General features: G+C 35.8%; 1 protein-coding gene and 1 non-coding gene across 2 annotated transcripts; both read right to left on the bottom strand.

Annotated features, from left to right (window-relative positions):
* Positions 1 to 15,995, bottom strand: LOC126974310 (synaptic vesicle glycoprotein 2C-like). Its single transcript, XM_050821770.1, has 10 exons — positions 15,965 to 15,995; positions 10,831 to 10,992; positions 9,848 to 10,010; positions 7,730 to 7,851; positions 6,341 to 6,582; positions 3,870 to 4,030; positions 3,026 to 3,143; positions 2,004 to 2,290; positions 1,801 to 1,928; positions 1 to 767 (listed from the first exon to the last, which is right to left on the bottom strand). The coding sequence occupies exons 1-10, from the start codon at positions 15,993 to 15,995 to the stop codon at positions 703 to 705; spliced, it is 1,479 nt and encodes a 492-aa protein (XP_050677727.1). The 3' UTR covers positions 1 to 702.
* On the bottom strand, positions 12,847 to 12,920 carry Trnas-uga (transfer RNA serine (anticodon UGA)). Its single transcript has one exon. It is a non-coding gene; the product is annotated as a tRNA-Ser (tRNA).
* Positions 15,996 to 16,648: the final 653 nt, after the last annotated feature.

Raw genomic sequence — 16,648 nt, 5'->3', positions numbered from 1 at the left:
TTGATTTATTACCGTCCAATGTCAAATGTGTAAATTATAATAATAATAATAAGCCTCTTATTGACTCCAACAATCTTCGAATACATAATATTATCTTAAGACTACACGTATAACATAAAAGTTATGTTATTGGAATCCCACCTTGGGTATAGGCATTCTCCAGCTTACTCAATGTATCCCTCTTCGTGCTTTTCCTCTCCATTCTTTTCCTGCCATTTTTAATATTTCATCTATCCATCTGTTTCTTGGGCGGCCTCTTTTCCTTTTGCCAGTTGGTCCTTCCCAAATTGTCGTTTCTGTCCGTCTTTTGTCCAAGAATGACCTGCCCAGCACCGCTTTTGTGTTACAGCGTACTCAAGATCATCTATCAGTTTTGTCCTTTTCTTGATTCTGTCACTTCTAATCTTTTAAATTTTTCTGATTTTCAACATACTCCTTTCCATCGCTTTCTGGTAGGTCGCTAGTTTTGTTTTTATTTTTGTATTGTATGTCCACGTTTGATAGCTGCATGTGAGAATTGGCAGAATGCAGGTGTCCATAACAATCTTTTTGAGATGCAGAGGGAATTACCCTTTTATTTTTTTTAAGCTCCTTAATTTTTATATGTGTTATTTAATATATATAAGTTTAATGTGTGAATTGAGTAGGTACATTTTGCATTGCTTCGCTGTCCTCATGGAATATTTCTAAGCATCGTCATTATTATGATACACCAAATTGAGACTTATTTTTGTCTTGTGGAAGAAAGAACGCCACGATAAGACCACCTGGAACAGTCCACTAGCTTGTTAAATATAAAGTGGCGAGTGGGTAAAAATTTAGCTGTTAAAGAAGGGTACGCACATATACCGTTTTTATTATGGACAAACGAGTATTCGGGTCACCTGATGGTATGTGATCACCGCAGACCATACTCTCAAGAGCGTTGCCTACCTTACATTATAGCGTCCAATAAACCGAGGATTGGTGTAACTGATAGTCCCCTGTGCAGGGCTTGCATGGAGACAGAAAAGACGGCCACACACCTAATCCTGGAGTACCGTAGTGTGCCACACACCGGGCCAAACACCTGGGTCACCGAGGACTCTCCCCGAAGTTATGGGTGATATCAGAGATTTGAGTAACTTAGCAACGCAACCCTACCACGCAAAATAGGTGCTCACTAGACGTCGAGTTGCGGAAGGAAGCCCGTGAATACCTATATACCGAGGATCGAACCGGGGGTTCCGTGGTAAGAGTAAACGGTTTCAACCTACTGCGACACCGACGCTTTAAAAACTCCATTGAAATGTAACAATTGGAATCACCTTTATTCCCAAAACCCTTACCTTTCATCGGGTTCTTTTAGAAGAAGTAAGTAAAGACGATTAATTAGCTAGATGACCTAACAAGCGATTTGTTACCTAGTAATCATAATATGTCATTAGATATCTTGCCAAGAAAACAAAAGTTCGTAATAATAGTAGTACATTATCTAATCAAAGGCTTCAGTGTTCACTTTAAAAACCCTCTCAAAATGACATGCCTGATTCTCCGGATACATAGGTTCTAGTTACGGAGATGACTGCCAATGTAGTGGAGTTTATATTTTAATAGAAACAATGCAATCCCGGCCAGGGCCTTTTATTGTTGCGTAAGTAAATATTTTTTTAAAGCCAGCCATTAAATGGTATGTTTTCTTGACATCTCATAGGCACATCAGTAGAAAGGGTGTCAATAAATTCAGTAAATAGAAATGAAACTGGACGTGAAAGAGACACAGAGACCTTTTTATGTCGGAAGTTTGACATTGAAACTTACTTGTTATAAGAATGATATAGCCAGTTATCATGGAGGTGCAATGGCTCTGCAGAAGGGAGCCAATAATCTGAACACTGATGAAGCCGAAGCCACGAGCCACAACAACCGACAGAGATGTCGCCATACCCCTGGAAATATATGATCTTGCTAGTGTTTGTGGCAAAGATCCTCTTGATATTTAAAGGTGGTGCAGAAAAACTTACCTCAGGTGTGTTGGATTAAGTTCCACCAAATAGATATTAATATTGCCCAAGACAAGAACAACAAAGAGAAAAATGAAGAACAACCCAATACTTATTAACTGTTGCCGCACCAAAAGCAATAGTATTCCAGCAGCTATTGATACTATTAATACGAGAACTGTAGTTGTTTTCTTCCCGAGAGGGCCGACAAGGAATGTCAGTATTATGTTTAGAATTGTTGTTAAACCAGAATTTACCATTGTAATGTACAGTGTCATTGGCTGAACGATATTGTCGCATTCAACTGTCTGAAAGCATAAAGTTAAAACTACAACAGGTTTATAATAAATGAAGTAAAATGTTTCAAGTTAAATTACAAAACATTTTTTAGGATCAGAAATTAAAAATTGTAAATGGGTCAAGGCTACGAATGGGATAGTAATGTATTTACAATAGCTAAAAAAATACAATGTTGATATATTCATTTAATTTTGCAGCTGGAAGACGCCCACTTGCTTGACAAAGGCCTCCCGCAAAGATCGCCAGACGATCGGTCCTGCGCTGCCCTCATCCAACGTGTTCTGGCGATCTTGACCAGATCGTCGGTCCATCTTGTGGGGTGCCTACCAACACTACATCTTCCGGTACGTGGTCGCCATTCGAGGACTTTACTGCCTCAACGGCCATATGTCTGTCGAGCTATGTCCAAGTATAATGTCGTCTAATTTGATTCTGGGTATAGCTCCTAGCAAGAGGTACTTTCATATGGAATATAAGGACTAACGAGCGTATGGGTATCTGATGGATCTTCTGTTCTTCGCACCCATCCTCTCCGTCAACACCGTATAGGAATCACGGGAGCAGTATTGCCCATTTAGATAGGTGTCGTCGGTCGTATCGTCCTAAAACACCACGCAGGGAAGTCCATTTCAAAATTTTGTTGTATGTCGAAGAAACTTCCTTCAAAGCTGTAGAGAAACGGCACTCATCCAGATTGAAAGAGAAATATAAAAATTGGTCAGAGAAATATATATAGGTACTACCTGATTAGCAGATACGACAGCAGTGCTTGCAACAGCGCAAAACGTCTTGCCGTCATTGTTGTCACCACTGAAGTAGGCATTGATCACAGTGGGCATCCACATTGTAAAGCCAGTTGATCTAAAAAAATGTAATTTTTCTGTTAAATTTTTAACCTACTTCACAAAAGGAGTAGGTTTTCAATTCGTCGGCATTTTTTTATGTTTGTTACCTCAGAACTTTCGACTGGGTGAACCGATTTTGATAGTTATAGTTTTTATTGTGTTCCAGTTCTGACAGTGGCACCTATAAGAAAACCATTGCAGCACAGATAAAAGTCTTAAATTTGCATTAAATGTATTCGCCACACATGGACGAATAATACAATATCGCGCTAGCCGATTTCGATGATTCTTTTATCGGAAAGGATATACTTCAAAGGTAGTTTGGTGAGAGTTTATTAAGGTTCTGATTATGGGATCCATTACAAAACTTTTCAATTAATAAGAGCAAATTAACGATAGACGGCCGAATCTTTTTTATGCTATCCGTATATTTGCGTCACCTACCGTATGTACATGTATCATGCAGTCTCAAAAATCCATATTCATTATGTAAATGTTTGCACCTAAAGGCCCCGGCTTCGAAGCCGGGGCATTTAGCTCAGTAGGCAGCTGACACTAACCACTGGCTATATAGGTATGAATATGATTATGTTAATAATCTATACATTATTACTTGAGACTAGAGTTGCGTATAACTTACTACAATTAACATAATAATAACAAAAGAAATCTGTAAAAGGCTAAATTAAACATTAACATCATACAATTTAAATAATTAAATTAAATAATAAAATTAACTTACGTCATAAAGGAACATAGTAGAATATAGTAAAGAATGACTGAATTCTTTAATAGTGGTGGCTTGAATAAAGGGGCAGTTTGATTCCAAATAGTTTGTATGTATGAGCAATCACGGCTGGACGTTGCAGCTGTTAAAGACTCACTTAGAGAAATTGATGTTACCTAAAATATGATGGACATAGGCACATAAGTGAATTTGCTAGAAACTGTCATAACCATAATGTTAACACAAGGAACAAACATAAACTCGGCTAAGTCGAGTAAGTAAGCCTTTTGTGGGGCGATGTATATGTTTTTACAACAAGATCCTAGAGATAATGTTTAAACAAATGTTTAACGATATTCTAAAGAATTGTTAAAATACCACAGATTGGGAATGGAGTGACCGCCTTCAGGCTATTAAATAATAAATTTTTGGAACGAAGTTCCATACGGCAGGCTTGGAGGAGATAGGGATTTTGCTGCGGGAACGAACTGAAAAAAATGTGATAGTAAAACCGTAAGAAAAAAAATGTGAGCTGTCACGGGATGCCTGGCAGATGTGAAACATCGAGATTATTTTGTAAAAGTAATATGCAGAAAAGAACATATTGTGATAGGAACTAAATATGTCATAATGATAAAATAAAATATTACGATTTTTTTCCAGATAACGATGACTATTTAGTGAATAAACATTTATTTTCATTAAATACAAAAATTTACGAATTTATTTCAAATCGTGACTACTTAATTCGTTTAATCAGTGACTTCGGTAATAGTTATATTCGATGTTGCCTCTGTGGACGGTATTACTCTGACAAGGCGACGCGTCGCCACGGCATGCGTCGCCACGCCAGAAATCGGTTTTACGTGCGGCTATAGATGTTTCACATCAAAAGTCCGTGGAATAAAACCGTTAAATGAGACGTGCGCAGGCGCGACAGTCGTATACACAAGCGAGTAGTGTATACTCTTCCTAATGGACTTTATTATGGGAGTGCAAGAAATCTTAGCAGAGTTGACAATCTTGTCATTGGCAATCAAGTAATAGATGTATATCAAGTAATAGACCTATAACTTAAAAAAATTAAAATGGTTAGCAACTCTACAATTGTTCCATACATTTATATAACATTACATTTTGGTTGCATTAAACTGTATCGTAATTTAAAAACCCTTCTAGAGATGGCGGTAATATGCATTCGATGACCACATAACTTTACTACGGCAAGTAAGATGGCGCCACGTTCTGTTTTTGTAATTATTTCTATCTAATTTAATGTTCTCAAACAAAAATAAAGAGACATATTTTGTTATTTTAATTGATAAATTAGATTATGATTTTTTTTATTATTTATATTATTATTTCCTACAACACTGAATTTCCTAAATACTTTCCTGTACTTAAATAAAAACGAATCTGCAAAATTTAAGAGAAAAATAAAGAAAACCTACATAAAATTGAACACGATTTTTTTTTACAAATTGTGTCGATTCTACATTAGCCGAAGGAACTTCGTTTCTACCTGGTGTCCCACGACCCACATCTTTTTTGTACTATATTACATCGTAACAATATTTTTATAAAAAAAAGAAGCCCACTGAGCTTATTGCGCCCGATCCTCTCAGGTCTGAGGCATATTTTTTGGAATGGGTGGTAGTTTTTGACTTTATATATTAAAGAAAGAAAGAAATATATTTATTTGTAACAAACACAATATTTACACAATATAATAGAAAAAAACATATATACAAAACAAATTACAAATTCGAGTGTTTGTCGCAAATTGGTCACACTTTAGCATAATGTTGATTACTGTCGCAACCAGCTCTGATCTTCCAATGGGACCACTAAATGTGATATTATATGCTATTTTGAATAAAAATGTTTGAATTTGCAGCTAATGTGATTGTCTAAATTTGTATAAAATGTAATTATATGAAACAATTTTTGATGATCTCTGGCAGGGAAGACGCGAGTTAATATAAAGACCCATCTATCTACTTAGACCTACTAAAGGTATCATATTATATTTTTTTAGCAAGTTATGAAGAGTGACTCTTATTTTATTTTAGTAATGATCCGGTATTTTTTAGAATCAAAAAACGAGTCTTGAGATTATCTTTCAAAGATAAACATCTATAACAATTGCACGTAGGTAATTCCAGAAAAACGTTCCAAACCTCAATCACATCGAAATTGAGTTAAGAACAGAAAACTGGTCACATGATTCATATTAACGGACTGACAAAAAATGCCAGCCCTACTGTCACTCTTTAAATGACAATTTGACTTAATTGCCCAACTCACATGTATGGAATACACTAATATTTATAATCCTTTAAACACGGATTCCGTCAAATATTATGTTTGTGACTTGGAACGTTTTTCAGGAACTACATCCAATAATTTTTTCCAAAACACCAAAATGATCAGTATGATATTTTATATCTGAAATGTTTTCCATACATGTTTGATTCTAAACTTACTGAGAGACATTTTGATCCATGATTAGAAGCATACATTGACTGTAAGACTTCGATAGCAGATGGTTCCTTGCCTTTGCTGAGGAGAAGTTTTGGACTTTCCTTTATGGCAAACATACCAAGACATCCAATGATGGCTGGCAGCGTTATAATTTGCAAAAGTAGCCTCCAGGGACGGTAGCGTAAATTTATAGCTGGCAACAACTCCACGTTTAATGTCATTTGAAATATTGGTAGGGCCAAGCCTGAAATATATTTAAGTAGCATATAAATGTAGAAATGAATCATTATACTTAACAGGCGAATCGAACTTGGTTTGCGGCGATGGGCTCAAAGGATACGATACGAAGTTCTAAAGAGAAAATTTAACCGTGCCTCCAGTGCTTTTTAAGCGGCAAAACACCCGTGCGAAATTGATGCACTTCGTCAAAATCGACGAGCAGCTTCAGAACACGCAAGTTCTGGTTGTTGTAGAAAGCTGCAATTAGTAACTTCAACCAGCAGTTCCTGCTGCCACTGCACATGAGTAATGACACCCTGGCCCATACGGCAAAAGTGAAAGCCGTTCTTCTGTGCACTCTTATTGCCTCCAACTCGATTCTTGACGACAACGGAAAAGCACCCTTGCTCGTATCCTCGTTGTCCTTCTTTTCTATAAAAAAATTAAATGATGCTTCTTGCGCAGCTTGGTTATGTTTGATCAACTTTCCAGTTGTGGCCTACTTTATAGCTGATAGCCTGCTCTACTCGGATAATAAAATATGACGTGAAACAGCAAAGCACCAAGCACAGGGTTTAGACGATTTTCTACTGTGTTCTTTGTGGTATAACGGTTCCAATGTGGGAACAGTGCAAAATAATCTTTTTTCTACAAACCAAGATCTTTCTCCAAGCAAATCATTGTGGCCTTTCAATTTCTCGCCAAAAGTAGCTTTCATTTTGCACGTTTAGGTATAGCCTGTTCTGCCAAGATCTAAAGAAAACTTAACTTATTTTGAAGAAACGGATCATCTGAGCTGTCCAACGTATGATTTTCACCATATATACTTATAGCAGTGTTAGCGCATCCGGACGTTGCCATATCGGCTGATTAACGATTCTTTTATTAAAGAGGATGTAAATACTACACAATAAGAGGCAGTACCAACTGCCTTAGTAAAAATTGAAATTTAGTTTAGTATGAAATGTGCAGTGAGATTTGACATAAGTTTGTAATAGTAATTACAATTGGGCGACGATTTCGTAGATTTCGGCTATCTCCGTTTTTTACAAGATTATTACATCCCTCAATATATCAAATGACTGCACGTTCCATACAATCAAGTGAATCGCTTTTTTTTGAGTCTTTTATATCCAATTCTTATTCAGTTATATTATCTTGATTTAACATACCACTTATAATGAAGTTTACTAGAAGTGTTGAGCTTGCTGTCAGGAACGTGCATTTACTCCTGTATCGCGCTGGCACACTTTCTCCCACCAAAACAAACCCAGCGGCATTGGCAGAGGATGAGCTGTATTTAGAAATAAATCGAGCCATAGGTAAAGGATTGGTCTCCGCTGCGCTCCAACTACATACCTCAGGCGAAGTCGCAAATGCGGCAACTATGACGTTGACGTGCCACATGTTCTGTTAAACTTTGCTAATAATTGAAACTAAAATGTGAGGTTGCGTAGTATAAATTTGTAAAAATAATACTACAAGAAATAAGAAAGACACTGGGATCACATATCATCAGTGAGTATTTTGTATTAAGCTATTGCATAGCTATCGCGGGCCTTGAGCGTGGAGACCGAATCCAGAAATTCCGGAACGAAAATAACCTAACCCTTACTTACTAGATCTATATAGATATATCGCCACGGTAATTGCAGTTGCCGTGGAACAGCGGTTATCACGTATGCTTTTTGTGCAGAAGGTCTCAGGTTCGAGCGTGGGGGTCTTGATTATTAAAATTTTTTTTTTCACGTTTTTTAATTTTTATTATTACGACAAGCATTTTTATTTTGTTACACCTGTCCCGTTGTCTGTTTGTAATCAAATCTTGCAAGTTAAGTTTTACTCACTTCCCGTTTGCTTTTTTTTAAATTAATTTTATCAAAAAAAAAGATTGATTTAATTTATTTATGCATACTGCATAAAATCACTAAATTAAATCAATCATTATAATTGCATAAGTTGATAAAAAATGCTATGCAATAGCTTTACCGCGGCAGTCTTCGAGTTCCACACGTCTTTTTTTTATTAATTTCAATGTAAAATAACACGAAGCGAGGTATGTTACAAAATTTTGAAGACGCCATTGAGTGTCAAGATGCTATGCACACATAGAACTTATAGTTGCCGTAATAAAAAAGCTATTGTTCTTAGGTTGGTAGTGCGCTATCTAGTTGGAGCACAGTGAAGACCAATCCTTAATCTAAGATTTGAGCTTTATTATTAGCTATCATTGAAGGTATACCAGTTACATTTTAGGTTCGTTACTTGAATATTGTTATCTAATATCTTTCAACGAGCATTTCTTGTATATATAATATATACATATATATATACATACTTGTATATATAATATATAAACAGCTCTGACGTGAAATGCCTTCAGAATGACATTGACAAAATTCATGATTGGTGCACAAAGAACAAAATGTTTCTAAACACCTTAAAATGTCAACATATAAAGTATGTTAGAAAGCGATGCACTTTGCAATCCAAATACTTCATTGACGGACAAAAACTACATGAAGTTCCAAGTATTCGAGACCTCGGTTTCCAAGTAGACAGCAAGCTACGTTTTTCGGATCATATTGATAAAATCTCGGCTGAAGCAAATCGATCTCTGGGCTTTATTTTAAGAAGTACAAAGGGCTTCAAAAAACCAGCTACAGTAACTAAATTATATAACTGTTACGTTAGGAGCAAGCTTGAGTATTGTAGTACAGCTTGGAACCCGACTTATAAGGTGCATATAGATAGACTGGAAAGGGTACAGAAAAAGTTAATTGGTAGTCTATCGTACCGATTCAAGACTCCAAATACAGTCAGGACATATGCAGACAAACTGAAGCACTTTCAATTACAGCAGCTATCCTCGCGACGATCTCATCTCGACATGTTATAAATCTCCATAGGTTAATAAACGGCGGCATTGATTGTCCAGCTCTGTTACTTAAATTTAAATTTCCTGCCAGAATACCACGACATCTATGTGACTTGTTTGAGCCAAGTTTCTGTAAAACCAATCTGTGGTACGCATTCTCGTCGCTATAATGACTATACAAAGAAAAGTCCAAATATCGACATTAATTTTGATAGTCTTAACAACTTTAAATTAAAGTTTATTAAGTGTGACCTATCTACAGCCTCAGAATGTAATACCTAGATAGTCTTATATAATAAATTGATTGGAATACTGCATTCACAGATTTGTAATTAATATAAATAGCTCGTAATTTACTAATTTTAATTAATATTTTTTTTTCTTTTGACTTAACTGAATAAAGGTAACTTACAAACCAGCTGAAAGAATCTTGAGAACAGCAAACGAAATAAAACTAGGGGCAAGACTCGCAGCTATACTAAATACCACGCTGATCGGAGTGGCAATGACGAGTGTTCTTTTACGTCCAATAATGTCTGCAGACAGTCCCCAGCCATACGACGATACCATTACACCTGATGACGTGAGAGAAATGGATATTACCACCCGAAAAAACGGACGTAGTTCATGAAAAACGTTCCAAGCCACAAACATCACATTTTAAGGAATTCGTGTTTAAAGTTTTATAAATTGAAGTTAAAGTTAAAGTGTATTCCATACATGTGGCTACTAAGACATGATGTAATTTAAAGAGTAACAGTGGGGCTGCCAGTTTTGTCAGTCCGTTGATATGAATCACGTAACCAGTTTTGTGTTCTTAACTCAATTTCGGTATGATTGTGATTTGAAACGTTTTTCTGGAATAACGTCCATTACCAGGAAAAAATATCTTTAGTCTTCGCAAAGTAGTCTTGATAAGGAAATACAGTTAGCTATATAAGTAGCGCTTTCTACATACCTGATACCTGCCGCCGAAATCCACAAAACGACAGAAACTCAAATCTGAATGTGTGATATAATAAATATTATGCCTATTTCTGCCGTGAAGCAGTAATGTGTAAACATTAATGTGTTTCGGTCTGAAGGGCGCCGTAGCTAGTGAAATTATTGGGAAAACTTAACATCTTATGTCTTAAAGTGACGAGCGCAATTGTAGTGCCGCTCAGAATTTCTGGGGTTTTTCAAGACTTCTGAGCGGCACTGCATTGAAATGGGCAATACGTTTCAATTACCATTAACTGAACGTCCTGCTCGTCTCGTCCCTTATATTCATAAATTCTGGTGTTGCAGGAATTTCAATAAATTAGTGGAGGAGCTATTCCATATTACACTATGACGTAATGATAGCAGAATGAAAAAAAATCATGATCTAAAATAAAATCAAATATCACTTACCCACTAATGGAATCGCAGACAAAAGACCTTGCTGCGACGAAGTGAGCGACAAATCACACGTCATATAGGGGAGCACCACAGAGACGCCAAATATGTCGATGTACATCCCCATTATCAGCAAACAACATGTTAGTAGCAGGCATATGTTGTATTTGCCAAATCCTTAAAATGCAATAGCCTATTTTATAACAGAATAGGTAATCGGGTGTGGTATCGAAAACGACCTTTAAGCGCCCCATTCACGGGCACGCCATTTGGCGCCGCTCCGTTTGGAGCGACACTAGCGGTCGGTGCTTTCGTATCAATAAATTCCCTTTTGAAAAATGAGTTTTGATTCTGATGATGAATTTTATACAACTGTCATAGCGGTTTGTTTGTATATGTAATTCCCTAAATTTCGAAATAAACTCAATTACGAATTCCCGATTACTTAGTTACGGAGTTTCGGTCGTTTGGAATTCCATTTTTTCTTAACACTCCATTTGGATTGCTGGGATTTTGACATTCACGAGCGGATTTTTGAGAGTTCACGAGCCGTTTGGAGCGATGGCGTGCCCGTGAATGGGGGGCTTTAGATCAATAAGTACAAGTGAACCACTTTTAGGGTTAAATGATATTATTAGTTTATACTATTAATCAAATCAAATCAAATCAAAAATATTTTATTTCGTAGGTAAGTTGCATTACACTTGAAATATGTAATTTTTTCATACAGCTCGTTCAGAAGGCAGATTTGCTGTTCAATTTTTTGCATTAGTTGCTCCTTTCAAAACAGAATGGTATTAGGTACAAGTTCTTATTTTCAATTAAATTTACAAATAATTTCAATTACTTACAATATATGCAAAGTGATGCAACAAAAATACTCAAACGTCAATTACTAAATGCCTTATGAGTAAGTAAAAAACATAGTTATTGAGTATATACATATATCAATACAGATGATGCATCAATCTACACATACCGTAAATAATATAATGGCATTATGCGAGCATTTTAGATGAGGTTGGGCAAGGGCAGTGCAGGACTGATCCTCATGGAAATCTTTGAGTGAGGCCTTTGTCCAGCGTCTTCCGGCTGATGATGATGATGCGAGATTTCATTAACTATTATATATTTATTTATTTATTTAGGTTCACCAACAGATTATACACTATTACTAGCTTATAAAAATAACAAAATAAGTATAAATTATGGTGTAAATCCGGCAAACCAGCATGCATTTTTGAGTTGCACAAGTGCGGGGTTGCAAGTTTACAATTAAAAAATATTGTATTGTACTATTATAGTACTATAATGTAGAAGTAACAAGTGAAATAAAAAAAAAAATACTAAAAATTAAATTTTGGATATAAATCAAAACGTTATGTGGTTTCTGCACTCATAAATTGCTGCAATAATTTATTGTAATGCGGAGGGGAGGAGGAGTGGATGTCAACACGAGTAGTTTTGAAAAGATTATTGTGCTCCCGGCAGATCCTTTCTAAAACACTATTAGCACCGAGTTCAGTTCTATATAAATTTCCAATAAAAGGTTTGAAATTTGTTAAACGTGCACTTTCGCGTGGCACTGAAAATTTAATTTTGGCTAGGATATTGGGACAGTCTAATTTGTGATTTAAAATTTTGTATAGAAACATTTGATCATTCACCCAGCGACGATTTTCTAGTGACGTTACATATAAAAAATACATAAAAATTATCTGGCTTGATTGTGTCACGTGGCTGATTCCACAAGGTACTGAAACAAATTGGGATAGACCGCTCGAAGCTAATTTTCATAAACAATTTCATTACAGTTTTCAAGTCTGCTCCCAATCGTGCAAATATTTTAAACCGTCATCATTGTGTCTTCAAATTTAGTGTCGGTCTTTTTACGACTGCTTTCGCTATTCGTCCTTTTATTATTTTGAAAAATAAAATATTATATGCTCTAAACAATTTGTTATGTTTTTAAAGTGATAGCCCTCACCTCTAGGATGAATACACAAAATAAAATTTGAAAATGAAATTTTATGAACGATGCGGGATTCGAACCCATGACCTCCGGCGTTCAGTGCCGGTGCTCTAAACCACTGAGCTAACCGTTCGAGTACCGCCTCATTATAAAATTCTGTTTTATTTTGTTCAACTCTCAGGTTGTGGCTTCATCTACAGGATCTACTTTACAGTTGATAACCTGCTCAACCCCAATATTTGCATATTAGGAAATTGACTTGAGATGTCGCTCTTGTAAATCTAATGAATCCCGCATCGTTCATAAAATTTTGTTTTTCAAATTTTATTTTGTGTATCATATGCTCTATTTGGAAGTGGCACACACTTGACAGCAATCGTGTAAGTCATATCACACCAAACTGAAGCACTTATACAAATGGGAAGTCCAAGTAGCACGTGACTAACGGAACGATTACGTGAGCTATGAGCTCCCATGGCAAGATTCGTTATGCTCGGTTAAATAGCACTGATCTTGACAGTGTCGTAGGGCGAATATGAGGCGTGTACTTCCCTTAGTTTGTGTACTACCAAAACAATCAAAAGATAGAGATGAACAAATAGCAAACAATGTAAAGGCCATCATTAGTCATATTGTTAATATTAGAGAACAATCTTTTAACTGAATAATTGCTTATTTTTGAAGCCCTCTCTCTTAACTGCCTCGCAGAAGGTCTGATAAGTAGAGAAATTACAATAATACGAGTAATAGAGTAGATTACAGCGGCGCTGCGCTGCGCGTCGCTTCACGTCGCTAGACGGTACTTATCGCACTACAACTGCAGTAAGCGGCAGCTCACGTCATTTCTATAGCAGTTTGCGTGCGGGCAACATTATAAGATGAGCGATAGTGACGAAAATTTGGTCATTATTTCTTTATTGTGTGCAGAAAAAGAATTAATGAAAGACAAAAAAAATTTCAAAGTTAAATAAACCTTATTCAATTAGGCTTCAACTAAGCGCTTTTGAATTGTCACTATAAAATGTTCTTTTAAATTACTAAATCTACCATTATGTTCGAAAAAAGTAGAGCTCTTGAAAAGAACATACAAGAAATACAACGCCCAAATTTTTGCAATCAATAGAGTATTTTACAATGTCTGTAATATACAGAATAAGTTAGTATGAAAGGGTATGCATCCAATATATATGAATAAAATAATAATTAAATTAAACTAATAAAGTTAATAACTAAATTATATTTATTTAGTTATTAAAATTAATTAAATTATAAGACAAAATTCTATAGACTTAACAATTAACAGTATGCATAGTGAAGCGACGCGCCGCCTGTTGCGTCGCACTGAGCGTCGCTGCACTGCGCGTCAAAATATTCTCTCGGAGGCAACTCTGCCGCGACGCGCAGTGCAGCGCTGCGCAGCGCCGCGCTAATGCGTTCCGGCCTTAAACGTCACTGGATTAAGCCTGTCTTACGGCCGTTTTCAATAACCTATCTATCCTTAGTTTAACTTACTAGAGGTAGACAAATCTATCCTTTTACGCTTACTTACATTTCAATAACCTATCGACATAAAACATTGGACTATAACTATGGATAGATAAGATCTTGTCATTAAACGGTGACAGCAATGTATTCGTAACTAGAGATACGTTATTGAAAACGGCGGTTAGTCTTGGTTTTGTCTTAGCTTAAGGCGAAGAGTAAGGAGAAAACTCTAAAGCTAGGTGTTTTTAGACACGTTTTATGGTGAATATATAGCATTTGGAGCTATGAACACTACTTTATCCTTAAGTCTTATTCTTAAGCTACCAATGCTTGCTGTTGGTTATAGTTAACACTCCAGAGTTATTTTTAACTACCATTTTTATTTACAGTTACGCACGCTGTTTCTCGGTATTACGCATTTGTTTAAAACGAAACTCAGATGGGTTATTCTTATAGCTGTGTATTTACTGTGTAAGTCCATTTATTAGGATTAATCCTTAAAAATGGACTTATACAGTAAATGTACAAGCTTCAGCAGTAAAAATTAAAATAAATTAACTCTAGAGTTCTCCGCTGTGTTCACGATCTAATGTCACGCACACTACGACATAATACAGCGCTTTACTCACTATGTAGATACCTACACTAATATCTGTTTGCGGCATACGAAAAATCTGTCTTATGCAAAAAGCGTAGAATGTAGGCTTACAATGATAATAACTGTTCAAAGTCAAAGTCAAATAAAGTTAAAGTCAAATTAACTTTATTTAATTAGTCTTAAACTAAGCCTTTTTTGAAACGTCACTACACATATTTCTTTAAAATTACTGAATCTACCATATGGTCGTAAAAAGTTGAGCTCGTGAGAAGAACATATAAGAAATTCAACTGCCACTCTTTTCAATCATATTTTACAATGGCTGTAATATACATAACAAATTAGTTTGTAAGGTGCTGCATACAATATATGAGTCGTGTCTAAATAATATAAATTATATTATAAAAAGTAATGAATAATTAATTGTGTAAATATAAATTATCGTACCTATATTGGATGCATCAACCTTTAGAGCTTGAAGTCATTGTATGTGTAAGGATGCTTCGCGAATTACTGTATTATTATTACATAATTAGTAATTGCATCCAATAAATATAATGATTTATCAACTATAACAGGTCGACCTGGCACCACAAGCAGCACCTGTTCACGATTTGACGCATGGACCAGCCTTCGTTTCCTTTGAGCATTTGAGGGAAGGAGACAACCCGGCACACGACGTCGACGCAAGCAATGCCATTCAGTGAGCATGACGAACCATCTTATAGCATACCTACTGTACATACCTGTTCTGCGTGGAAAATAACAATTGGTCAATGTTTGTTGAATTTATCTACCTCAACAATATGTGTAACATTTGGCGCTGTCATAACATTACCAGTGCGAGGCTCCTTTGCACAGGATGCCGGCTAGATTATAGGTACCACAACGGAGCCTATTTTATGATTCCGTCTGAAGCTATTGAAATTACTGGGCAAAACAATTAACATCTTACGTCTTATAAATTTTTGGATTCTCAAGAATCCTGAGCGGCACTGCATTGTAATGGGCAGGTTCTATCAATTACTATTAGCTGAACATCGTGATCGTCTTGTCGCTTATAGTCAAAACATTTTTTTTTGATTTTCACTTACCAATTTTTTCCATAACATCTTCAAAATCCATCTTCTCTGTATAAGTCTTGCTGATCATTTTGATAAACTAAACAATTTTATTTCACTATTTAATAAATAATATTTTTCATTTCAATTGAGGCACATAACATTCAGTCAGTTCATATCTGATGGCTGTGCTCTTAAGTATTTTCATCCATTAATTATATATCTAATACTTGTTATCTCTAAAACCACTTGATTTAATTATGCGGGAATTTTACCACTTTTGATATTACTTTATTACTATGTAGTTGAGATTTTCCTGAAAACACTTACTGTCGCGGAGCCTGTGATTATAAGAACTTAGTCATGCTTAAAAGCCTGAAAGTTACTCAGGCCTCCCAACATAAAGTCAAAATCAAATTTATTCAACACAGCTTAAGCTAAGTACTTTTGAATCGTCACTCTAAATATTTCGTTTAAATTTCTTAATCTACCATATGTTCGGAATAAGTTGAGCTCGTGAGAAGAACATACTGTATACATGAAACTCAACGGTCACTCTTTTCAATCATATAGATTTTACAATGTTGATTCTCCTCTCCGCTTTGGTGGATACCGTGCCTTAGTGTGTCACCAGTTACGCTGTACAAAACGGCTCAAGTTTTCTCTTATTACCTACCTTATTTGTTTACTTACAAGTTATTTGTAGAAATTGTTGTG

The sequence above is a fragment of the Leptidea sinapis genome, chromosome 32, assembly GCF_905404315.1.
Source record: "Leptidea sinapis chromosome 32, ilLepSina1.1, whole genome shotgun sequence".
Taxonomy (NCBI): domain Eukaryota; kingdom Metazoa; phylum Arthropoda; class Insecta; order Lepidoptera; family Pieridae; genus Leptidea; species Leptidea sinapis.
The sequence above is the reverse complement of the archived record's forward strand: the minus strand, read 5'-3'. Positions and strand labels throughout refer to the sequence as shown.

Coding starts and splice junctions, on each gene's coding strand:
- LOC126974310 (XM_050821770.1), bottom strand. CDS start 15,995: ATGGATTTTGAAGATGTTATGGAAAAAATTG. Junction 10,993..15,964: donor AGATGTTATGGAAAAAATTG/GTAAGTGAAAAT, acceptor TTGCATTTTAAG/GATTTGGCAAATACAACATA. Junction 2,291..3,025: donor CTGTCGTATCTGCTAATCAG/GTAGTACCTATA, acceptor TTATGCTTTCAG/ACAGTTGAATGCGACAATAT.